Raw genomic sequence first — 26310 nt, forward strand, 5'->3', positions numbered from 1 at the left:
ACCTCAAACTTTTTGGCATAGAACAACCATCATTTTATTATTTGTATGGCTTCTGTTGCTTAGGACTTCAGAAGGGCACAGCGGGGATGGCTTGGTTCTGCTTCATGATGTTTGGGGCCTCAGCTGAGGTGACTCAAAGACCAGAAGTGATGCCAGCTAAGGGGCTGAAATCACCTGAAGTTTCATTCAGGTGTCTGTCTGGTGGTTGATGTTGTCTATCAGCCAGGACCTCAACCAGGCTGTCTGCTGGGACACCTATATGGTCTCTCCATGTGGTTGCTTGGGCTTCCTCACAACATGGTAGTTAGTTGGGTTCCAAGAGCAAGCATCCCAAGAGAACCAGAGGTAAGCTCTATTACCTTTTATGACCTAGCTTCACAAATCACATGGTATTCTCTTCAGACACAAGTTGGCCCAGATTCAAGGAGCAGGAACATAAACCCACCCCTCCATGTAAACATGGCAAAGTCACCTTGGAAGAAGAGCACATGGGATGCAAGACACTGTTACAGCCATCTTTAGAAAATATAACCTGCCACAAGCACCATGGGTATGCCCGTGTGAAAGAACAGAATTACATCTAGGTAGTTGCAGGGAATGACCAACTGTTGGCTACTATGACAGGTTTATCTTGTAAAAGAGTTTCAGTTAATGTCTGGCTGGCCTACAGGAAAGACAGTAAGATTTATTCCAGTGTTTCTTCTGCTCCCTGGTGCAGCTCCTGGGTAAATACCTAGCATTTCCCCTATTCAGAGAGACAAAGGCCAGGCTTGAAGGACCTGAATATGACCCAGCATGAACAACACATTCTCGGACAGAAGAGGAGACTGACCATCAAACAGGGTGAGCCGCTGACTCTGAGTTCCCTTCCAACTGGGCCTGCGCCCCCTAGCGGCAAGGACTGGGCAGCTGAGGTGGGTGGAGGAGGAGGACTGGCAAACCGCCAGGGGCAGGGAAGGCGCTGCTCAGGAGTCGGGTAGTGACAGTGGTTCCTCCATCTGTGGTGTTTAGACTCCAACCAGGCCTAGCAGGATCGTCATGGCAACTCGCCTGTCTGCGCTGCTGAGCCAAGACAGGATTCCCTTAGTAACCGAGGAGCCCGGGAGATGATGCTTAAAATAATCTTTTATGCCCAGGCAGAAATGCCTTTGCAGTTTTATTAACCATGAAGCATCATGGGGCATGGCTTTCACTCCCACTTTATTTCAAAATGAACAAAATGGCTTTTTAAAGCAGGAATTTCCAACCAGGGGCCAAATGCTGTCTTCGCTCCACAAAGCACACATCCCGCTGAACCAATGAGCGTCACACCCGAGTTTCAGAAAGGAGCTGCTGGTCACTATTACATAAATTATCTTCAAATAGACCAGGCGATCTCTGGCTGAAATCACTGGGCTTCATCTAATCTCTTTTCTATTTCCTATCGAAGTCTCAGCCAGAGTCTCCGTCTCTCAGTAGGGCAAATAGTTATGCTTGACAAGAGTCTAACACTTGGGCCATTTAGGCTGACAGTTCCTTGCGTCTGACGCCCTCCCTGTTCACACCACCTCTCCAGTTTTCCCTGTTCTCCAAGGCCTGCTCCTCCATGAGGACTCCCTCAGAATTGCTAACCCTGGCTGTTAATACCTCTTCTCTGTTAGCACTCCCCATATGTGTATATGTGCTTGCATGGCAGGATTCTCTTTTACTGTAAGTATTGAGAAGTCTCAAGTGTATAAATCATGTCTCCTTGACAAGACTGTAAACTCTTTAAAGGCGGGGCAATATAATATATTCCTCAGCTCTCCCAGAAATCCTACATTTGTAATAAGAGCTTCAGAAATACTTAGAAATTTTAGTGAAGATAGTGGCAGAACTTTGTGAATATGCTAAAAACCACCGAAGTGTACACTTTGACAGGGAGAATTTTGTGGTAAGTAAATTATATCTCAATAACAACAAAAATAAAAAATATATGGAAATTTTATGTGAAATACCAAAGGTGGCCAGAATGACCACACTGACAGGAGTACCAGCAACCCTAGAACTATAGGTTGGAAGAGAGGACCTGAACTTGGGTCACCAAATCTCTAACGAGAGGAAAAAGGTCTGCCTTGCCCGCCGACATGCTCCTTCTGCCTCCTCCTCCACCAACATCAGGGGGAGCAGAGGACTTGATACACCCATGCGATGGCTGTGAGTGATATTTTTTAGAAGTGGGAAGGTCTGGGTTCAGATCCTGTCTATGCTACTATTTCCATGCCCCTGGGTGAATCAGTTTCTCTGAGCTTCCTCATCTGTAAAATATGATTAAAAAATATCCCCTTCACAAGACAACAGTACAGATTAAAGGAAATGATGCATATAAAGTACTTAACACAGTACTTGGCCCACAATAAGCCCTAAAAAAATGCTGACTACTATTATTATTAATATTTATATTCACTTTATGTTAGATATTATAATAATTATGAAAAATCTCAATTTCTTCTTTTTTTTTTTTTGCTGAGCACGATTCATCCTGAGTTAACATCTGTTGCTAATCTTCTGTTTTGTATGTGAGGTGCCGTTGCAGCATGGCCACTGATAGACGAATGGTGCCTGGGGAACTGAACCAGGGCTGCCGAAGCAGAGTGTGACAAATTTAACCACTGGGCCACTGGGGCTGGTCCCTCGATTTATTCTTCTCTAACCTTCTCATTGGCATTTTCTGCATGAACAGTTTCATCTTGATGCGATCACGCAAAATTCCTAACAAGATGTCAGGAGATCTCCTTGTTATTCTTTTGGCCTCTAGTGTCTTTTGTGTCCATGTTTGCTGACCTCCTTTTAATACTCAGCATACAATACATGCAGGAGTAGTGTTCTCATTGCTCACAAGCGTCATCATCACCACCACCATCAGGGAGCCAGGCTCCTTTCTGGACAAGGTGTAGTGTGCTAAGCCCACACCCCTCTCTTCCTTCTTTCTTTTTCTTTCTCCTTGGAAGTCACAACTCCCCATCCAGGAGCGTTGCGGAGAATGCCCTGTGTGAATCTGCAGACTTGGCCTTAAAGGGAAGCAGTTTCCTTCAAGTGAGTCAGTCATTATGGGAACAGTAATTTGTTTGAGAGAACTTGTATTCTCTGCAAAAGGAATTGCCGTTATAGTAGTAGTAATGGTAGTAATGAAAATGCTAACAATAAATTTATTTTTTGAGCCTTTTTTACCATGTCTGGTGTAATGGTAAATGTTTTGCAAATATTATTCCATTTAATCGCAACAACAGTCTATGAGGAAAGTACTGTGGCTGGAGAGGTTGGGTAAGTTGTCCAAGATCACGTATCAGGTAAACACCCCAAGTAAAGCTGTATACCTAGTCCAGCCTGGTTTAGAAGCTGGGTCTCCTAAGTCCTGTTCTATTCCTTTCACTCTACATGATGCTGAGCCTTTGGGTTTGCTGCTTTTGATGACTGAAAGCAGAAGTTATTTATAAAATGTCTCCTTGCTTAAGTTATGGCTAGCAGGAAAGGGGAAAACTGATCTTTAAAGTGAAATATCAACTAGATTGACATGCCTAAATGCAAAATGCCGTTCTGAGTGGGCAAGTCCTTCTGTAAAAGGGAGCCTGGGACTTGGTCAGACAATAAAGTAAAATATATCAGAAGTTGATTCTTAGGGAAATTGACTTTGTCACCTGAACTCGGCACTTTGTCCCTGGGCACAGAGGAACATCCTAGCACTGGGCAGGTGGGAGGTCCCAGGCAGTAGAAAGATGCTGGTCATAATGGATGCTTTCTTCTCTAAAGCAGAGTGGGCTTTCCTGAGGAGGAAAAAGAAGCCAGCTGGTGGGAAAAGGACCCCTTCTCCCTCAAACATCCTTCAGTTTCGCCCCTCAAACTTCCAGCAGATTTAGAGAAGACTTTTAAACACAATTTCCCTCCTGCTTCCAAGAATGCGAGATGGATTTGATCTTAATCTCTCCATTGTGTCAGGCATATCAGTCTGAATTGCCTTATTCCAAATCCTGAAATGAAAAATGTAATGGGCCATCCTATAATAGGCACCAAGGGAAATAGTAAGAAGTAGCAGAAGTAGAATATTAGGGAGGAACACAGTGGCTGTCCCAGAAGAGGACACGATAATTGCCTATCCTTTTGCCCTTTCCCTGCAGTGGCAACTCGAATGATTTTTTCCATTCTAGGAACAAATCGTCTGTGTCTCTCCTGTTTCTTTTCCATCTCATGTAAGGAAGTCAAGTAGAGATTGGTGAATGGGCAATATGTTTGTTTCATTCAACAAACATGTAAGTACCTTCTATGTTCCCAATCCTATCTGCTACCTGTAAGCTAAATTCTACGGGGAAATCAAAGATGAATCTGCTCTCCAAGGTCCTAAGGCAGAATACTTATGACAAAATATTAATAGATAAGTAATATCATGCTAATTTAGGTACTTCTCATCCCTACAAGGTTTCAGTGACCAGAAAGAAGTCAGGGGAATGGGTTCCCTTTGTGGCTGGTGAGAGTAGAGAAAGAATGGCCATGCAGTACCTCCCTCTACCCCTGTCCTGCCGTCTTTCCTCTCTGCCCAAGGTCAAGCTACATTAGTCAGAAATCTTTGCTGCAAGCAACAGAAGTCTAACTTCAACTGGATTAAGTAAAAAGGAAATCTGTGGGCTTTGGTGGCTGACAATTTCAGTGGCAAGGCTGGATCCAGAGTCTAATGGAGGTCATTGAGATGCTATCTTACTCTTTTTGCCTTTTTCCCTCTTAGTTCTGCTTTCCTCCGTTTGGCCTCAGTCCCATGAAGTGGCAGGATGGCTCTCTGCACACGCAGATTCATGTCCTAACAGTGCAGCAACATCAAAGGAGAGTTTCCTTCTCCTGAGACCTCCAGCAAAAGTACTAGGCTTGGATTATTTCACTTGGCTCAGGTCACGTGTTTATCCCTGAGCCAGTCACTGTGACGAGAGCCATCAAAGGCTATGGATTTTTGCATTTTTTCTGCCTACTTTAATTATTTTTTTAGCCATCTTTTTGTCTTTTAGGCTACACAATTTGCCCATTACACTATAAATAATGACTTATAGACTGCTTACTATTTACCATATGTTGAGCTCAGCATTTTAAAGATATTATCTCCTTGAGTCTCGCAAGAACTCTAAGAGGTAGATAGTATTGTTTCCACTTTACAGATGAGGAATCTGAGGGTTAGAGAAGGTAACTAAATTTATATTCTCTGGGAAACATATTTCTGCCCGACTCCAAAACTCTCGCTCATAACCATCATGATTCTGTCTTCTTCAGGAAGGTTGGACCAGCTTGTTAGCTATCCTTGTTAGAACGGATAAATGCACATTTTAGAATGAACTGAGGTCTTCAGAATGGCAGCTCAGCTAAGCTCATTCTGATCCTGAGGATATTAAATAAAGAGACACAAGCAGAACATGATGGTAATTTCCGGGCCGTGGCTATATTTAATAGTATTTTTAGTCACTTTCAATTCATTTGATTCCTGTTCAACTCTAAATGAATTAGTTAGATTATGAAATTATTTTCCCAGGCTAATCCAGTCCCTGTGGGTGTACACATTTTTAATATCCCACACTCCAGTCCACCTGGGTTTGACATTTGGTGCTCTGATTGTTTGTCGTGATGCTGGGATCACAGTCCCAGTGGATCCCAGCCGGTTGCTAAGGATTTACCTTTGGATTGTTAATGAATGCCGGAGGTCCTTTTCAGCATTATTAAGTTACTGGCAAAAATCATTCAGTATGCAAGAGGAAAGAAAAGATCTTTCTTTTGAAATATACCGAACCTTTTAATCACCTGTGAAAGAAACTCCTTTCTTAGAAATCTCACTCTGGCCATCAGAATGGGAGCAATAAGAGGGGAAATAAGTTCATCTTAGAGTGAGCCCTGCCAACCTTGGCTTCTGCTTTCAATTTTACGAAAGTGAAAGCTAATGAATATATGTGCATATATGCTTAAAAGAGAAGGGCACTCCACATACTGTAAGAAACCAATGTATGTTTGACTCTATATTTTTTCTTTCAGAAATCCCTGGGAAAGACTAGAGAAGGTATTCATAATGCCAGAACTTGAAGCTGTGTTGACTTTCTGGGGAAAAGTATTCTTTGTTCTCTCAACAAGCCTGCAGTTTTAGCACCCTCTTATGCTCTCAGGAGTCACAAAAACAGACGTGAATGGAATAGCAGCCTGGTGCTCCTCTGTGAGTCCATACTGGGCTTTTAAAATTAGAAACCATTGTAAGTTTAATCAAATAGGAAATGCATACAAAACCTCAGTGTTCCTGGGTAAACTTTCGAATTATGTCATCCACCCTAAAGACCCCAAAATGTCAGGGTCTCAAGCACAGTTACAAAGCCCAACACTTCTTTGTGATGCTCTGCATGACTGCAAATGGCAGAAGAACCTTTAAAATCACAATATGAAGAAGGCTTGGGTGCATTTTGGCATTGAAGGAGAAAGGAGGATGGGATTGTGGGGATAAATGTGTGCTATTGTTGGCAAACACGAAATGTTTCTGAATATTTAATGAAATGGTTCTTTTTCTCCTCGCAGTTATTAAATTAATGATGCATCTTATAATCCACGACTTCTGAGAGCAAATGAGTATCCAGTTTCACATAAAATTTACTTTGTTCAGTTCAAGTATTCAGGAAAGATTTGTTAAGCACTACTGTCTGTTCTTGGCTGTACTTTGGGGAATTAAGTCAGGAAACTGTGTCTGTGGTGGTGGTGGCGGGGAGTAGGGAGTGGAGCATGATTTAAAGAAAAATGCAGCAGCCCAGAAATGTGTTAATGAGATACGACTGGCAGGAGGTGATTAGCAGAAGCACCTGGAGGCAGTCCAAGCAAGAAGTGAGGATGGGTTTGGGAGGTAACCTGGTAAACGACTGGGCTGCCTGTTAATCAAATAAGCTGGGGTATTAGAACATTTTATTGTTTTTTTTTTTTTAAATTGAGGTGAAATTCATGTCACATAACATTAGCCATTTTCAAGTGGACAATTCAGTGACATTAGTACATTCACAATGTTGTGAACTGCAATCTCTAGTTCCCAAAGTTTTCATCACTCTAATCTGTTGGTGTTTTAATGAAAGCCTGGAGAAATTTTGGAGACATCTGGATTATGTAATTGTATGACATAAACCTTAAGACACTGATCACATTCTCTTGTGTGATAAGTTTAATGAACTTAGTAGTGATTGTCCAGAAATCTTCGTGTTAAACTGAGGATTTGGGCGAAATGGAGGTTAATGCACCAGAATCTGGTTTGTGCTCAGCAGCTGCTTTTCTCAGAAGACTGCTGTGAGGTCTATCATTGACCTGGTTCCCCGGCCCCAAGAAGGGCACTTCCTCTTACTGATCTATCCTGCATGTTCGAATCATGTATTGAGCTCAATAACAGGGCTCAAGAGTCCAAAGGTGAGTAAGACAGGGCTCTGCTCTCTGGGAGAGACTCAGGCTCTAGTTGGAGAGTGAAGTTCTGACAGAAGTATGCACAGGTGAAAAGGGAACTGGCAGGAGGAATACCTGGCCAAGTCTTGGGGGGAAGGTTCAGGAGGGCTTCTGAGAAGAGTTGTCACTTGAACTGAGACTTCAAAGATAAGTAGCGGTCAACTGACTGAAGGAGTTGGATGGGGGAAGCTTCAACAAAGGTGGTAGAAATAACAGTGTGTAATAACCATGTGGAGTGGGGTGGCCAGAGGTTGGCAGAAAAAGTGGGCAAGGATAAGATGGTGAAAGTCAGATATATGTTATGTTCAAGATCATGTTCAAGAGGTGGGATTTTATTCTGAAGTTGGTGGGGAGCTACTGAAGGATTTTAAGCAGGGCAGAAAGATGCTTAGATTTATTTTATAAGCATGACTCTGGCAGTGGTATGGAGAGTAGATCAGATGAAGGCAATATAGATTAGGAAAACCAGTAAGAAGGCTCTTTTACGTCACACACAAGAGATGATAAAGACTTAAACTAAGTCAGGGGCAGTGGCTATAAAAAGAAGGATAAAAATGATGATGAAAATGATAATAGCAAATGTTAAAATGTACTGAGTACTTGCCATATGTCCCTGTCATGGATGCTGTGCTGTGCAACCCAGATCTCCCCCCGCTTCAGGACTGAAGGACTTTTTCCTCCATTTCTGAAACCCGGAAGCTGAGCTCTTCTAAAACTTCCTCAGTTGAAGAGAGCTGCTTTGCCTCAATTCAACCCTCTTCTTGAGGCAGCTGACATCTGCTGGCTGGTCTATGAGGGAGTGTAAAGGCCCGGCCCACTTGTCTCAACTCAGGATAACTTTCAATATTTAATAAAAAGAACCATTTCATTAGATATTCACAAAAATTTCAAACCCACCTGTGGAGTGAGCTAAGACCTTTGTGGCAACCCACCATTTCCTCTGCCCAGTCCCACTTCCTTCCCTTTCCTTCCACAGATGGTTATCCTGAGAATGCTCCCTCAATAACCTCCCTGCACGCTAATCTCAGTCTTAGAGTTTACTTCTTGGGCAACTCAACCTGCAACACAAGACATTGTTCTATGTGCTTACGGACATTATCTCAAATCCTCACAGCAACCTGTCAAAGTAGGAATTATTCTCCCCATTCCACAGAGGGGAAAATTGAGGCTCAGAGATATCCAACTATTAGGTGGTAAAGATTGAATTTGGATCCAGGCTGTTCTGGTTTGAAAACACTAGGTATTTCCATTGAACTATGCTCAAGAGGAGGGCATAGAGTCTAGAGATATTTAGAAGGTTGGATTTTTTTAGGACTGATTTGAAGATCTATTTCCTGTGGGGAGCAGGGCAGAGAAAATGGTTGGTAGGCTTCTTCTCACGCACATTTCTACCTCTCTGCCTCTACCACTCTTCTACTTCCAATATTTAAGAACATCTTCATGAGAAAGTCCTTAGTTACTACGTGTCTTAAATGGGAAGATACATAAGTAAGACATATCTAACTGGATTCCACAGTCCTCGTATCAGAGGGCAGCTGCAGGCTGTGAGCTCCCACGGGAGCAGAGGCCCTGTATTTTTCCTTCTGCTTCCTTCACTCCTAACTCCTCCTCCCCAACCCCACTCCCAAGCCTATTGCAGGGCTGGTCCTTTGCGAGTACTGGAAGGACTGAAAAAGGGAGGCATTCAAACAGATTTAGAACTGGCTCTCCTGGGCAGAGAATTGGGATCATCAGATATTTTTACCACCACTCCTTGGCCTTGTCTATATTCTCCTTCTGTCTCCGTGGGCAGCCCTCTTACAGTTCTTGAACACCCCACATTTCCTTTTAGAGTCATCTGGCGATATCCTGCATTCCCTTTGTGTAGGCAGAATGACACCTTAAACATGTCCAAGCCTGAATTCCTGGAACCTATAAACATGTTATGCTACATGACACGAGAGACTTCACAGATGTAATTACGGTTATGGAGCTTAGATGAATGAATCCTGGATTATCTGGGTGGTCCAGTCTAATCACATGAACCCTTAAGAACAGAGAACTTTGGATGGAGTCAGAGAGGTGCTGCAGAAGGAGAAGTCAGAAAGACTCAATGTTTGAGATGTACTTGACCCACCAGTGCTGGAGGGGGTCACGTGGAAACCAAAGGAGAGAGGTGGAAATCCTCCAGGAGTAAAGACACTTTATATGAGTTTTTCATATGCTGGGTGACTAAATGGGCAGCATCCATAAAGTGCTTCTGCTGCATTCCAACCTCAGGTGGTTGCCTCAAAGAATGGCATGTATGCCATTGTGTTGCGGCCGAAACTAGCTGCTTTTATTTTTTTCACAGAACACCATTTTTACTTGGAAAAAAAGACTGACAGATAAACTGCAGTTATTCAGACTTGGGTATTTGGGAGATATTTTCTTGAAAATGAATGAAATGAGCCTGTCACTTCAAGAAAAACAACTGACAGCATTTGTTGCCAATGATAACATTTGAGCTTTCTTGCAAAGATTAGAGTTTTGGAAAACCTGAACCTGCCACCATAACCTGACAGATTCTCAGTACTTACGCTGTCTGATGAGATCGACAGTGATATAATACAACAAAAGAATGTGATTTTTTTTTTTTGACATTGTAAAATAAACTGTGTAAGCATTTGGAACATCAGAATAACTGAGTGGATCCATATTTTCCAAAAGATCAGTACATGACATTACAAAATCATGGATGGATAAAAGAACCATTGAAAATGCCAGGACAGGTTTATTGATATGACCTCATATTCCACATTGCAACTAACCTTTAAGAAACTACCACTTGTTAAATTTTGGTGCGGTAAAAACAATAAGCACAATTATCTGAGAAAGCTAAAAATCACTCCTCAGCTTACCAAGTACATAGCCACGTGGGGCTAGATTTTCACTGTACTTCAACCAAAACGTCATTTCACAACAGGCTGAATGCGGAAGCAGCTATGAGAATCCAGCTGTCTTTCATTAAGCAAGACCCACAGTGCTGCCTGTCTCTGTGACTACTTTTTGGTTTTGAAAATACAGGCTTTTCGTAAAAATATTTCACTTATGTTAACATGTAAAGGGTTTATTATTGTTTAAATGAATTAATAAATATATTACATTTTCAGTTTCAATTTCTAATATAGTAAATATCGATAGACATAAGCCACAGAAATAAACTCCCGTTGGTGTCCTCATGAATTTAAAAGAGTCTATAGTATCTGTTGAGGCCCGGTGGAGGGCAGGCCGTGGATATAAGTCTGTGGTTCCAAATTTGCACTTCAGAGCCAACGTACGCCCAGAGCTATTTTTCATTTGACTCATACAGTTTGGCCCTCATAGTGTTTAAAACAATTGTTTAATTTTAAATGAGTTTTCTATATTTAAAAATTGGTAGGTTTTATGTGACATACCACATTTTTCAGTTAGATGGACGGGCTGCACTGGGCCCACATTGGTACGTGGCTCCAGGAGGTGAGTGGTAGCTGCCTTCTTCTGCGCACCTGCTTTCCAGTTCCCTTCATCCTCACCACACTCTACTCTTTCTATCCCTTTGTTTAAACCTCAGTCTATCACAGGGCTTGCTCAGCTCCGGGGAGAATCTGCATCTATAATGTCTGATCTACATGGTCTCCTCGGTGGCCAGAAGTTGGGAAGACCTGGTTGTACCCTGAGACTCTTCACCGCTCCCAAGGGGATGCTGTACATCGCAAGATGCCAAGAGCCTGTAAGAAGAAGCTGAGATCACAGATAAGACACAAATTTCTGAAATGGAGGTAAAGGTCATGTTTTAAGGCTCATTCTCTCAAATCTCTTAATAATCTGTTGCTTTGTATGGTAAGTGGATGGGTATAACTCCAGTAGCTGAAATGGGGATTATATGAGTTTGGACTCGGGAGACTGAATGTCTGTGTTTGAATCCTGGCTATGCCATTTGATAGGTGTGTGACCTTAGGTTAGTTATCCAACTTCTCTGTGTCTCAGTTTCCTCATCTGCAAGATGAGACTAATAATACTACCTACCTTATGAGGTTGTTGGGAGAATTAAATGAGACAGTATGTGACAAGCACTTAGAACAGGGGCTGGCACACAGTAAGCCCTCAATAATTGTTAGCTGTTATTTTTATTATTCTTTTGAGCTGGTCTTGAGTCTGGCTACGAAGAGGGAAGTAAACTGCCTTAAGGTTCTGCCAGGTGAATTGGACTCTGTCCTCACTGCCCCATCTCACAGATCCCGGGGATCCTGGCATGACGGTAGCAGATCCCAAGAGATATTTGAGAATGACAGCCCCAGTCACTTACCCTACCTGTTAGATCTACAACTTGAGATTGATGGTGAGGCGCATTAACGAGTCCATCCACTCATTCATGCCTGCATGCATTCGTTCATTTGATTAGTCATGTATTTGTTCATTAAACCTCCACTGAGTGCTTCTATGTTCCAGGCACATGGACATGGAAATACAGGTCCTGGTTTGGGGTTAGAAATAACAACTAGATATTTTTGCAGGATTGGGCATTAATATTTTAATTCCCTGCTTGTTAAAAACAATGATCCATATGTTTCTATGGGACGGTGAAAGACCTATTCCTAATCTGAGGCCATGTCACCTACATGAAATCAATCACTGTTGGGAAATTGCCTTGAAAAGAGAAACAAGACTATAACTCTCAGAAAAAATTCTGTAAGTACCCAATTTATTCATAAAACAATACAGTTTAAATATTTATGATTTTTTTTGTCATACATTTTTACCATCATTCCCAAAATGTTGTGCATTTGGCTGACATGTATTTGCAAGGTTAGGATCTATAATCATAACACTGGAAATTGTACAAGGCATTTGAGTTGCTTGTTAATACTTCCCCCCCTCAAGAAACAAACAACGAATGGTTTTATTTTGCCTTATGATTTACTTCCCCGTCTTTCTGACCACAAATGAGTTCTACTATGCGCCTTTTAAGCCTGCAAAATACTTGTCCATTTCTCTGCGAGAAGATTATACGGTGAAACATTTATTCTTTGGTTCAAGACTGGCTAGTTTATGTCGAAACAAAACACCTCCACCCAAAACAATGATTCCAGGCATTTCTGCTGGCAGAGTTTGCTCTCGAGAAGGGTAAAAAAGGCAGAAAGAAGCCCCACATTAAGCCTAAAGGTCAACTTGGTGGGCCACCTTTCTGGGGAGCCATGCTGCATGGTCATTTGCCATGGACAAGTTTCCCCTGTTGTGGTTCCACCGAATGACTCTTTGAGGTCATTCCTAGGGACTGCCATCAACATGGAACCCTTCCCGTGGTATGTGGTATGTGACACCTCCTTTTAAAGGGCAGGGTCCGGCCTGGAGGAGCTCTCCTTAGTCTGTTTCAGGAGGAGGTGTGACTATAAAGCAGTGAGACCGACTGGAGGTGTGCAGCTTCTGGAATCAGTCTCATTACTTTCTACTCCCACCTCTGAGACAGGCAGGAGCTGCGTGCTGTGGCAGGGACGAGGTGCCACTCTCAAGCAGACTAGGTGCGGCCCTGCTTCGGATGGTCTCTGCAATCATACCCTGGAGACTAGAAGCTCAGGATTCTTAGTGTGGTCTGAGGACTGCATGGGCACCACCTAGAACGTTGATAGAGCTGCAGAATCTCAGGCCCATGCAGACCTACTGCATCACAGCCTGAATTTGGACAAGACCCTCAGGTAGTTCGTGCCCAGTAAAATCTGAGAGGTGCTGGGCTCAGTGTCCCAGACCCACGAGGAGACTACCTCTAGGTGGATAAACCTGTTCTGTAGCACAGGGACCATTCTCAGCAGAGAGGAGTTATAGATAACAACTGCAAAAACAGTGCGGGTTTTTTTTTTGTTTTTTTTTTATTTTAAACATGCAAAATACAGTCCATGCATCTGCCATTTTGAAAATTCTCTCATCCTGTAGCGGATAAAACCAAATGTGTTTTGGCTATCAACGTTCAATAAATGTTTCAAAATGCTTTACAGTGTAAAGATAATAAGAAATTTAGCAAAATTTCAACAAACCTGTATAAAAAACGGATACAGATACCATTTTATTTCAAGGCGACATGCTGTAATGTAAAGAATAAGTTATCGGTATTTGTGTTTCTTTGTAAAAAGTCTTTACCAATACAAGGGCTTAACAGATCCAGGCCTCGGGGCTACACATGCAAAAAAAATTGTCAGTTGGTTAAAAATCACGAAAACGTGCTATTTTTGGATGTGTATGTGTGTGTTTTTTTAAGTACAGGAGTAGTAGAAGTATTAAATATTAGCAGGAATAGTATTTCAGAACTCTGTAAAAGTGTGTGGAGTTCATGGTGCTAGTGTCCTGGAAGACTCATACATTTCTGAGGAACATTTTGGCTTAATCCCCTTGCCATTATAATAGTCCACCACTTGGTTTGGGACTTCAGCCAACACGCTCTTTGCCAGGGCTGCTGGAGATGCCTGTAGGGAAAAAGAAAGCACCATGACTTTGGCAACCGGCCAGAGGAATCTGATACAGAATCAGCCTAAAGGACTTGGGTCCCGTTCTGAGCAGCTAGCTTCTCTCATCCATTCATTCATTCATGTATTCAGTATTGGTCTACTCCAAGCAGGAGTTGTCAGATTGTTGGAAGATGAAACTTTAATTTCGTAATTCTATTTTTTCATGCCTGTCTCGAAATACGAAAGGATTCACATGTCAAGATGGGGGAAAAGTTGGATAGCAGAATGAATTCTCGTGCAGCTTTGTTTCTGACTTGCATTCGATTCCAGACACTATGTGAATTATATTCCAGGCACTCTGCTAGGGTTTCTGGAGTGTATGGTTCTTGTCATTATGGAAGTTGCAATCATGTGAGGGGAGCCTGGTGTGACCGAAATTTACCCCACTATGAGGCAGAACACGATACATGCTACAGACCAGCAGCATCCCATCCCGCGCGAGCCTATTAGAAATGTAGACTGCTCAACCCATCCCAGAGCTACTCCATCAGAATGTGCATTTTAACTTGATGCCCTGCTGATTTCTATGCATATTAAAATTTGAGAAGCACTGCTGTAGACAGTCACAAACACTCTGTGGGCAGAGCACAGAGAACAAAAGACGAAATCATCTAGGAGGGTATCACAGCATGCTTCCACGAGGAGGTGGCATTTCAGTTGGGCATGTTTTAAAATGTAGAGAAGGAGGATATTGGCATTTGATCATTCGAGGGTCAGTGAGCCATCTGATGGGGCTGAAGGAAGAGTGTGTGTAGGTGTGTTGAGCATGCAGAATTGGTGGAGCATTCAGTTGGAAAATGAGCTTGAGGCCAGGTGAAGGAGGGTCTTGAATACCACGCTAATAATATAGCCTTTATTCTATCAGCATTATGGATTTGGGGCAGAGGAAGGTGGAAGCAGATACGCATGGCCCCTGGAGTCAGGCAGAGCTGAGTTTGATTTCTGGCATTCAGTACTAACTGCCCAAGCTCTGGGCAAGTAAAATTGCCTGAGCCTCATTATTAGCAATTACTGAAGAGATTGGAAACTTGAAGTGTTTGGGATTCTTCAGGAAAGATCCCGAAGGAAAAAGGGCTGAACTAAATGCGAGATGACCTAGCTTCTAGCTCTTTCCTTCCTATGCTGCTTGTCACTCAGCTATTCAACTTTGCTAAGCCCTGGGGTTCTCAGAGACAAAATAGGAAAGAATAAGAATTCATCCTATCTTGTAGAGTTTTTAGGAGGCTCAAAATAAGGGACACGTATCTTGAAAACACTGTGAGGAGTTTTTCTAAAGTGATTCCCCACACTTTGAAGATGTCATAGCATGTTGGACATTTGGCATCCACGAATGATCTTTTATTTTATAAATAGCTGCTCGGGGTTCTCTGTTAGATCATGGTGCACGTGTACACTGGGGTAGATACAAATGTCATTCCCATTCTTTTCTCTCTGGCCATCTCTCTCTCATATAAAGGTTAGAAAACCAAATACTTGATTTCTCAGCCTCCCTTGCATCTAAGGACAGCCATGTGACCCAATTTCATCCTTTGAGACACAACTGGAAATTTCCTGGGAGATGTTTCTTGGAAAGATTTTCTTTCTTGGTTAAAGGGGACAGATATGGTTCATTCTGTTTCCCTTTTCTCTTTCTTTTTTCCTGGAACTAGAATGTAATTCCTGGATCCACAGCAACCATTTTATCATTATGAGGGATTAGCAAAGGAAATCACCAGGTGCTGGCCTTGACACTATTGAATCACTGAAAAAACAAATGTCAGCAGCCACCAGTCCCTAACTTCTAGCTACATGAGAAAAACATATTTGTACTTACCTAATCCAGAGTTTCTCAACTTTGGGACTATTGCTGTTCTGGGCCGCATAATTCTTTGTGTGGGGAACTGTCCTGTGTATTGTAGGATGTTTACCAGCATCCCTGGCCTCTACCCGCTAGATGTGAATAATATTCCACAACGGTCACCATCAAAAATGTCTCCAGACATTGCTAAATGTCTTCTTGGGGAGCAAAGTCTTGGTTAAGAACTTGGTAGTTCTTGGTTAAGAACCAGTAGTTCTTAACCAAGGGTTAAGAACCATTACTCATGTAATCCACTGTAAGATGGATTTGCTGTTATTGAAGACAAAAATTTTCCTAAACAGTGCCGTCGAGTAGAACTTGCTGAGACGATGGAAATATTCCATATCTGCACTGCCCAATAATGGTAGTCACTAGACACGTGCAACTATTGAACCCTTGAAATGTGGCTAGTGTGACTGAAAAACTGAGTTTTTAATTTGATTTAATTTTAATGAGGTTAAATTTAAATAGCCACATGTGATTATTTGCCACTGTATTGGACAGCACAGCTCCTAAGCGATCCCCCCACCCCTTGGCATAACTGTGCTGGTGGTTCTGGTGAGCAAATGGGGCTTGGGGGGCATGAGTTGCTTGGGAAAAGGCCAAAAATATGAAAGCAGCTGGTTATAACAGCTGTATTTATTAACCACCTACACGGACCTGGCGCTGTTCTAAGCTTTATATAGACACCACCTTTAATCTTCCAATGTGTATGTCACTTGCCTCATTTTACAGATGGAAGTCTGTGGCACAGAGAGGTTAAATAACTTGCCCAGAGCCACAGAACTCAAAGCCTGTGCGCCGTCCACTTCGAAGCTCTGAGTTATCACACAGAGCAGAAAAAGAGAGGCAACTCATGGGTTACTGGCTTATATGAAAGGATATCAGCTCCTCACCTTCCGTTTTATTTATGGCTTATTGAATTCAGAGTAGATTAGTCTGGATAATGAAATGGTTTTCAAAATCTAATTTGAAATCCGTGAAGATAAGGTGGGTGAGATGCTTGTGGCGTTCCGATTTAGTCATCCACGGCACAGCTGGAGACGCTGTGGCAGAGACAGTGAGGGTGACCCCCTTCCTTGCCCTGCTCAGGGCATCTCCCTTGTTGTCAATGCCCCCTCAACACCCTGCTCCCTGAGGCTCGGGCCTCGTACACCCAGCTCAAGCTGTAGAGTCTCCCTCATGGCTACTTCTCTCGGCCCTGAAGTCCTGTAGCAATATTTTAGCCCTTTTCAGCTACCCACGGGTTGCTTACATGGGATTTTTCTATGTCCCAACCATGCAATTCTCCAGCAAATGACCCACGGCACTATCATCTCACTGTGGTCCCAGTGCCAGCGCATGGCTTGCACACAGCAGGCACTCATGAGTGTTTGAAGAGGAGGAGGCTGGGGTAGAGGTTAGATCCTTGTATGGCTCAGTGGCATTGGTTCAGCACACAGATGGGTGTGCGCGTGTGTGTGTGTGTGTGTGTGTGTTCTGTGTGGAGGGGCGCAGGGAGAGGGTGGTTTGGGGAAGTGCCTGGGTGTCCTAGGGAGTCAGCTGTTTGACCCTCTTCACTCGGGCAAAGTTATGGGTGGTGGTCGGTGATGTGGCTACTTCTGTCTGCCTGACAAAACGGGGCAGGACTTCAACATCTGGAAAAACACCCTTCTTCCTACCTTGAGCATCATGCACATCAGTAGCTTTATTGCTGAACACAGGTGCAGTGAATTTGGCCTGCCCTGGCACATCCCTGCTCGGAGAGGGGTTTACTTCCTTTTGACTCCACTGCTTGCTGTCCACGTGCAGACAACATGAGGGCTTAGTGAGCTTCTTTCATTTACTGAGTGGTTTCACCTGGACACCTCTTCCTTGCGCAAGTTGAAGGTGGGCTACTGTGGCACAGTTGCCCCTCACCCACGCTCATGGCCCGTTGTTGTGGGGGCTTGGGTGTTGTTGCTGTTACTTGGAATCTCCTTCTGCACTCTGCTCTGTAGCCAGGGATCGATTTTAGGCTTCTTTAAGGGTTCTAATTACACTGCAGCCCTCCTTAAAAGGAGAATCATAATCGTGTGGCAGTACAGTTATGAGCAATATCTCGTTGTTCGAGGAGCCCTGGAGTGTGCAGTGACCTCCCTGGGCAGTCCCGGCAGGTCATGAGATCCAGAGGTCAGTGGAGGCTGCTGGGCTCATGATTTATCTGAATGCTCACTTTAAAGAACGTCCCAGGAAGGTGGCAGAACCAACAGCAATTTATGGAAAGCATATGCCCAAGGCTCTGCCGCTGGCACTGGGACTTGTCTGTAGCAAACAACGATCCATCCATCCTTCCACCCTCTTTACTTATCTTACCCAGTGTAGCCGGGCTTCTGGTGTGAGCCCCAGTTGAGATTCAGATGTGCCTGGATGTATCTGATAACTGGCTACAAGAGTGTCAGGGATTCATTTGAATGAGGGTTTTTGGCTGGAGAAAGGCTTTCCCAAAACAGCATCAGGAGGGAGAGCTCAGAGTGGATGGCATAGTGCCTGGCCCTTCCTCTCCCTGACCCTAAATAACTACCTGCAGCCCCGAGGACAGAGTGGCTGCAGTGGAAGCTAGAGAAGATGTTTCCAAGGGATCCTGGAGAGGTGGGGGCACAGACTTCACCGTATTAATGGTCCCGGTGACAGAGGGGTCTCTGCAGCACAGACTGGAGGGGATTCTCGTCATTTCCAAGGGGACTGCAGGGTAGCTTCAGGGCACGGAAGATTCTGGAGATCCCCTCCTGCTGGGGCAGCTCAAGTGTAGATACCAGCCGCTGGGAGCAGTATTGCTGGCACCACTGGCAGTGTGGAGGGCCAGGCCTCACAGGTGGCTTCCACAAGGGGCACAGAACAGAAGAGCACAGAGGACTGTCTGAGACAACCCCTGGTCCCCCCAGGGACCCCCCAGACACAGCTGGGGGAGGCTCCGAGGGTTCTTCAGGGCCACCACCAGCCCAGAGGGCGCCTTTGTAGGAATCAGAAAAGGTGTCTCTCTGGACAGTTGCAGCCCCACAGGTGCAGGGTTTTGTGGAAATTTTAAAGGTGCCCCTTCTGGGGAGTTAATAATTATCCACAATTTGGAAATGAGGAAATTGTTATTGAGCACTTTCTCGATGTCACACTAGAGCGTTTTCTGATGGGCCTGCTCTAGGGTCATCGGGGGAATGGAACGCTGCTGGACTTCCTATTTATTACTGATTAGAGCCCAAGACTGTAAATCTAGATGTAGAAAACTGATGAGACTTCTGTCCAGTAGAGAAGGTAATCCAAAGACTTTTTTTTTCAAACCTTTTGGTCATTAACCAGTTTTGAATCTGCCTTAGCAAACTTATTCCAGCACTGTCCCCCACTGACCATAATCAATTGTTTTTATCCTTCTTTGAACTAGCTTTGTCATCTTGCTGAGTTAAATAAATCTTTGATGCTGGGGCTGGCCCAGTGGCGCAGCGGTTAAGTGTGCACATTCTGTTTTGGCGACCCGGGGTCTGCCTGTTTGGATCCTGGGTGTGGATATGGCGCTGCTTGGCAAGCCATGCTGTGGTAGGCGTCCCATGTATAAAGCAGAGGAAGATGGGCATGGATGTGAGCTCAGGGCTAGTCTTCCTCAGCAAAAAGAGGAGGTTTGGCAACAGATGTTAGCTCAGGGCTAATCTTCCTCAAAAAAAAAAAACTTTAATGCTGCTTACTATATATTATAGAGGATTTAGGTTTGCCAAAGCAAACACAGGCCTCTGCCAGGGGTCATGGCTTGACAAGCAGAACCCAGGCAGAATTTTGGCTTCACCTTGCATGTTCAGCCGTACACCCTTGGGCAGGGAACAACCTACCCAACTGTACATGGCAGCCCTGGGGGCACTAGAGATCCTAAACTATTTGGGTGAGGGCAAGCCCCAGTGAAATGCTGGCTACTGTAGTTAGCATGACTCCTTAACTATAGCTCGTTACACTTCTTTCTTCAAAGAGTCAAGTTCTACATATCCTCGTGTGGGAGATGGCCTGGCGTAGGGAGGGATAGGTGGCATTGTTTCACTACAAACACTGGTGGAAAAATGTGGGAGTGAGCTTGCTTTGGTTCTGCTCTCCCCCCGGGAAGCCCCCGAGATATGCGTACATGTTTGAAGTTCCTGAAGGGTACGAACTGGACGATGTCTCGAAGGACAGGCTCTCCCTTGGGTGACCTCAGAATCCCATCATCACCATCCAGCATCTGCATGTCACTGAAGTCAGCATTGCCCACTCCCACGATGATGACCGACATGGGGAGATGGGAGGCGTGGACAATAGCCTCCCGGGTGTCAGCCATGTCTGTGATGACACCGTCCGTCAGGATCAGCAGGATGAAGTATTGCTGCGATCGGTCAATCAGATGTCAGGCGACAATGGGGACGGAGAGATGGGGGAGACAAGGACAATACCAGTTAAGCACCTGGGGTGGCTTCCATGCATACTGACCACAACAACAGTGACCGACTTTTTTTGAGTGCCTGTGCAGACAGCCATAAAGACTTCATGTTACAATGAATGGAGCTTAAAGGCAGGCACAGTAATGTAGGTCAATGTAGTAATTGTAGGTTAATTCTTATAATCACCTTAGTGACAATTACAAAGCACAGTGTGGTAGAAAGAGCAGAAGAGAGGAGTCAGGAGGGCTGGCTTCACAGCCTCATTCTCTGAGATCCTGGGGAAATCCCTCAGCTCCTCTGGGTCTCAGCCTCTTCATATCTCAAATGAAGTGGGACCAGCTCACTTATATGGTCCTCTTCAGCCTGGGGATTTTGAAGAGTCTAAAGATGTACTGCTCACCACAATGGCTCCATGTGCCTACTGAGCCCTTGAATTGTGGCCAGAGCAAGGGAGGAAGTGAATGTTTTACTTTATTTCACTTTAATGAATTTAACTTTAAAAACAGATACCCAATTCAGTTACTGGAAATCTTTTTAAGGTTTTGGGAACAAATCTTTTGGAACAACACAAGTACATGAATCTTCTTTCTCAACTATCAATTTATAAAATCCAAATAAAGACCAAGAATTTGTGATGATAAGTTAGCTTCCAAATTAAGGTGCTTTAAGTGTAAAATACACACCTGATTTTGAAGATTTAGTACCAAAAAATGGTAAAATATTTTATTATTAATTTTTTATATGGAGTACATGTTAAGATGAGGATATTTTGGTAATATTGGGTTAAATAAAATATATTATTAAAATTAATTTCCCTGTTTCTTCTAGCTCACTTTAATGCAGCTACTAGAGAACATTAAATCACATATACAACTCACATTATATTTTTAGTCAACGGCACTAGCCTAAAGCCCTGCTGGGAGAGGGTGAGGGCTGCCGTCTCTCCCTCTGAAGGCCATGTGCCAAGGCCCAGTTTGGGTGTGCTCTGAGGTGGCCGCCCTTCTCCAAGCACCTGGGCAGAAGGCTGCTGAGCTCCCGTGGCTTCCTGCTCTAAGTCTTGGCTCCCAGCCTGCAGCCTTGCTGGTCCCTCTCCACCTGGAGAGGCTGGAAGGTGGCTCATTTGAGACGGAGATTGGAGAAAAGGCTCTGCACTCATCAGCACAGAGAGGGCTTGAGAAATGCTTTGGGGTGTGAAGAAGGAAGGCCCCTCGGAGGTCATCACTGCTATTAGTGGTGAGCGGCATCGTGACAGCCTCTACCGGTGGACAGGGGAGGGAAGCAGGTCACTGAGATGCCACTCATGCCAAACTCAAAAGAATCTCTGATATAATCTCTGCTATGGGCACAGCATCTACAGGGAGCAAACATAGGACAATTAAACCATTCCAAGTAGCCATATTCCAGAAGAGAAAGCCTAGATAGAAGAGCCACATTTTGAAAACCTCTGGCTTTGAGAATCACACTTAAAAGGTTACATATAGGCTGGCAGTGCTAAAGAGTTCCACTTTTCTCTGTAAGTCTGAAGAAAGTTTTTAAACAAAACAACTCAGTCAAAAAAACAACTGGAGAGAAGTGAAATTCACACTGTGAGGAAGACCGCCACAAGTTCTGAATGCTTCCACACAGCTTAATGTAAAGACCTATTCTGATCCATGTCCATTAACTAACCACCCAACTCTAGTTCTAACTGATCACCCAATCTGCAAATTCATTCCAGCTGAAAATTTTCATCCTTGTCTTTGCTTTTTGAGTCTTAAACGTTCACAAAGAAGTCGGCCTGGGAGTTTGGAAGAAGGTTTCAGTAGGATGAAGTGATGGAAGATGTAGGGAGGTGTAGAGAGAAGGAACAGAAGGAGGCAACCTTGGTGGTTTGAGGACACAGGGGAAAGGTATAGAATACACCAGAATGATAAATCACCCTTCTCAGGATGCTCCTTGGAAGGCCAGGGCAGATGCCACATCTGGAAGCAGACTGCTTCTGAGTCATAAACAGATGGGCCCTAGAGTGAAGCACACTTCCGTGTCCTCTTCCTCCATTCTCCAGCCTCCCCTAACTGCTGTCTGATCTGGTCTTTATGCTCCAGGGGCTAGATCTCCCAATCTGCTCAATGACCCCAGGAACAAAAACACCTAAAAGTCACACTGCCATATCAAGTTGTAATGATCTAGGGAAAATATTTTCTGTAAAGGGACAGTAACAAACATTTTAGGCTTTTCATAATGGCCTCTGTTGCAATGACCTAAGTCTGCTGATGTACTGTAAAAACAGCCATAGACAATATGTACTTAATACTAATGGGCATGGCTATGTTCCAATAAAACTTTGTTGATGGACGTTAAAGTTTGAACGTCATATGATTTTCATGCGCCATGAAATTATTCTTCTTTGATTTTTTTCCTACCATTTAAAAATATAAAAACTATTCTTAACTTGCATGCCATTGAAAAATGGGCTGCAGGATGTAGTTTATTGACTTTTGATATAGAGCAGGGTTCTTAACTCAGGTTTATGGACCGTTGAAAGATTTCAGGCAGTCTGTGAACTTGGGGTAAATTGCATTTTATTTTCACTAACCTCTAACTGCAATTTATCACTTTTTTCCATTATAGATATAATCAACAAATCAGATTAGTTTTAACTGTACTGTGACTTAGTCACCAATAGAAATCACAGATATTTTCCTGTTATATTACAGTGGCTGCAAATATCTCAATCTATCATTTAGACTCAACACTACCTGGAAATTACAGAATTATTAGAATAGCTACTGGTGCTCATAATTTAATGTTAATAAAGAAACATTTTATTACTATATTTATGATGCTTCTATGCGACATTTGAAAAATATTTTGCTAACTGCATTTCAATAAAATTGGTTTATTTTATGATACATATTTTATTTTGTGCATTTAAAAACATTTCTGAGGAGTACATGGGCTTCACCAGCTGCTACTGGAGTCCATGAAATGAAAAAGCTCAAGAACCCCTGGTCTGAAGAGATTGTCAAGATTCTAAAAGCTGATCCTTCCAGGTTTAATCTAGCTAGAGGTAATGGGCTGAAGACTGCCAGATCAAAATCCTGACGGAAATTTCCTATAAAGCTAGCAGTAAGAGTTGCTTCCAAAGTCAGGCTAGGAAAAAGCTCATAAATGAAATCTTATAGTCTTTGAACATAGTTGAGGTCCTATTTAGATCAGGAGGGGACATTTTTTTCTTTCTAGAAGAGCTCCACAAAATTGAGGAGAAAATCCTATAGCCACAGGCTCCCAGGCACAACTTGCCTAAGAGGTTCAAGTTTAGGACCCTTAGCAATCAGTGATAACAAGGGGCCCTGGATCACACATCGTTCACAGAACAAGAGAAAGGTCTAGGGAAAAGAATCAGTGTTCCTGGCCTGTAGGGGTCACTCATTTGGGAATATATGGACTGGATGCTTCCTGCACCATTTCCTGACCTGCCCTTTCAGAGCAGACCCGCGTGTCCCTTGAGGAGTGCTATATGCTGGCTTCTATCAGTCCTGAATCCAGACCCATGTCAGTCCTGTTCTCTTTTTACTCTTGTAGGTCCTGGTGCCCCAGAGGGGCTGAGATGATTCAGTTTTCAAACTGGGCTCCGGGGAGCCCTGGGGATGCCTTGGATGCTCTTGGGGATAAAGGGGGTAAAGAAGAACAGAGAAGTTTTGAACCCACCCCTTAGCCCAGATTAGCAAGGACAGTCTGTTTTCTTAAAATCCATTTTGTATGTTGGGTTTCTGAGCAAGGTATCATTTGAAGACTTTAAGTTCTGATAATTAAAAAAAAATTAAAAGTAAACAAATATTGATCCTATCCAACCCTTATCCCCAAATCTTGCATCTGTGAGGATTGAAATTTGCTCCAAGGCCTCTGTGCATTTGGCAAGATGGAGCTACTGCTGACATTGACCAGTGTAGTTTCCGAGGAATGCTGGGGAGGAAAGTCTGCCTGGTACGGGTGGAGGAACCCACGGAAGGAGAGATGGAGACAGTGAGGACAGGCAACTCTTTCAATGAATTTTGCTCTAAAGGGAAGTAAAGTAAGGCACAATATCTAAGGGTACAGTGGTGTCAAGGGATTTTAACTTAAACGGGAGATATTATAGCATGTTTTCTTTGTTAATGGGAATGAGTCTTCAGTAGATAAAGAAAAAATAGATGATAAGAAGAGAGAGGGAGTATAACTCTCAGGTCAATGTCCTTGGCTACTTGGGAGGGGGTGTGCTGCAGCACACAAGAGAAGGAGCTGACATTAGATAGGAGAATGGTTCTCCATCCATCCTGACTTGAGGTGAGGCTGAGAACATGGGTACAGCACAAGCAGTTTAGATGAGTCGATGGAAGAAGATGAGGGAGTTGTATATTATTTTCCTTATGCAAATGTAGTATCTTGAAATCCAGGATAAAACTATAGAGAAAAGTTCAGACCTCAGTAATATTCTACTAAATCTGAAAAAAAGTCATACAGCTAAAAAGAAATATATTAATATCATTAAGAATGATACATAGAAAAGATGTTATGGTAATGTATTTAACTCTAAAACATTAGGGGAAAACATTAAAGAGTCAAACTTTGTTTGGGCTTGTAGCTTAAGTTTGCATTTTCTTGAGAAAACCCACACGGAATGTGAAACGAATTTTTGCTGTGATGCTTTGTGTTGCTGCACTTGACCACCAGAGGGTAGAATCAGCCATTATTTTACTGCTTTTGCTTCACTTCCATCTGTACTATGGGTACATTGGAAAGCAAGATAGTTTTTGGGCAATTTTTTTCTTGCCAGGAACATAAGGTGGGTATGACCTATGCTTGAGTGAACACAGTAGCTTCCATTGCTGAGCATCTCCTGTGTTCAGGTAATGTTGTAGACATTTGAGATGGCTCATCTCTAAGCCTCATAATAACCCAGCAGAGACGGGGATGACTATCTCCATTTTTCAGATGAGGAGACTGAGGATAAGGGAGAGTTAAGTCACCCGTCCCACTCACACCTGTAGACATGCTTGAATTTATTGTCAGAGAGGGACGGGTGCTATGGCCAATATCTAGGTGAGGAAGGGGGAGGTTAACTCCCACAGCAGGAGGACTCCTCCACTCCTTACCGATGCCTCCTTGGTGTTAGTCTCCTCTGATGCTGACTTGGCGACCTTCTGAATGATGGGGGCGATGTTGGTGGGACCATAGAGTTGCAGCTTCGGAAGGCAGCTCTGATAGGCTTCCACAACTCCTTGAATTCCTGAGGTGAAATTGGCAAAGATCCATAGTTCAATAGTCCCCTCGAACATACTTGTAATCAAACACACACACAAATAAAGCATTAAATTCCCCCAAATAGTCCTTATCAACATCACATTTATGTTCTTAAGATAAAAAAGAAAATACCATAGCATTGGTCTTGCTGTCTACACCCTTGCTGAAATCATTATCTTTAGGGCTCAAATCAAAAGTGACCATTTACACAAACTTTTCCCTATCATCCCGCTTTACATGTAAGATTTCATTAGATCCTCATAGCATAATAAAATAGATGTTATACCCATTTTATAGGTGAAGAAACTGAGGCTTAGCGAGGCTCAATGATCTGTCCCAGTTCACAAAGCAAGTGAGCTCTAGACTCAGGATTCAAACCCAGGTTTGTCTGGCTCCAGAGGCAGTGCTCTCAGCTACCAGGCAAGTCAGCTTTCATGCTTCTCTAGTTTTCACACCACCTTGTTGACTCTAGTATATACCACCCTGGGCCACCTAGAAGAGTTATGCGTACTCATGACCATCTCGCCAGATGTTACAGTCCTTGTGGGCAGTAATCATGACTTACTCCCTTAAAGAGCTTGAGGGAGGTCGGGCACATGGTGAGCTCACCAAGCTCACCAAGCAGCTACCATGTGCGTGATGAACGAGCAAAATGGCTGATACAATCATTGCTGGGGATTGTGGTAGAGATGAGTGATGTTCATCATCATGATCACCCCTTCATTTAAAGGGGGGAATCCATCCTGAGGCCATGGTGAGCCAAAGAAATAGCACAGGGTGGGACTCTCTTGGAAAAGGCAGCGGTTGGATTCTCCTTCAAGAGGCAGCCCTGCTTGTGTAGCTTCTTCCAGCATTTTAT

General features: G+C 43.5%; 1 protein-coding gene across 7 annotated transcripts in view; it reads right to left on the bottom strand.

The window, feature by feature from the left end:
- Window positions 1–12131: 12131 nt before the first annotated feature.
- CPNE4 (copine 4) overlaps window positions 12132–26310 on the bottom strand; it is a 480649-nt gene continuing 466470 nt past the window's right edge. For all 7 annotated transcript variants that reach the window (XM_070577529.1, XM_070577528.1, XM_070577531.1 and 4 more), the window contains 3 exons: window positions 25304–25437; window positions 19898–20134; window positions 12132–13901 (listed from right to left, as the gene is read on the bottom strand). In XM_070577529.1, the coding sequence (XP_070433630.1) occupies window positions 13767–13901; window positions 19898–20134; window positions 25304–25437 (506 nt within the window). In that variant the 3' untranslated portion in view covers window positions 12132–13766. The remainder of the gene's footprint in view (window positions 13902–19897; window positions 20135–25303; window positions 25438–26310) is intronic.

Source organism: Equus przewalskii, chromosome 15 (assembly GCF_037783145.1).
Source record: "Equus przewalskii isolate Varuska chromosome 15, EquPr2, whole genome shotgun sequence".
NCBI lineage: Eukaryota > Metazoa > Chordata > Mammalia > Perissodactyla > Equidae > Equus > Equus przewalskii.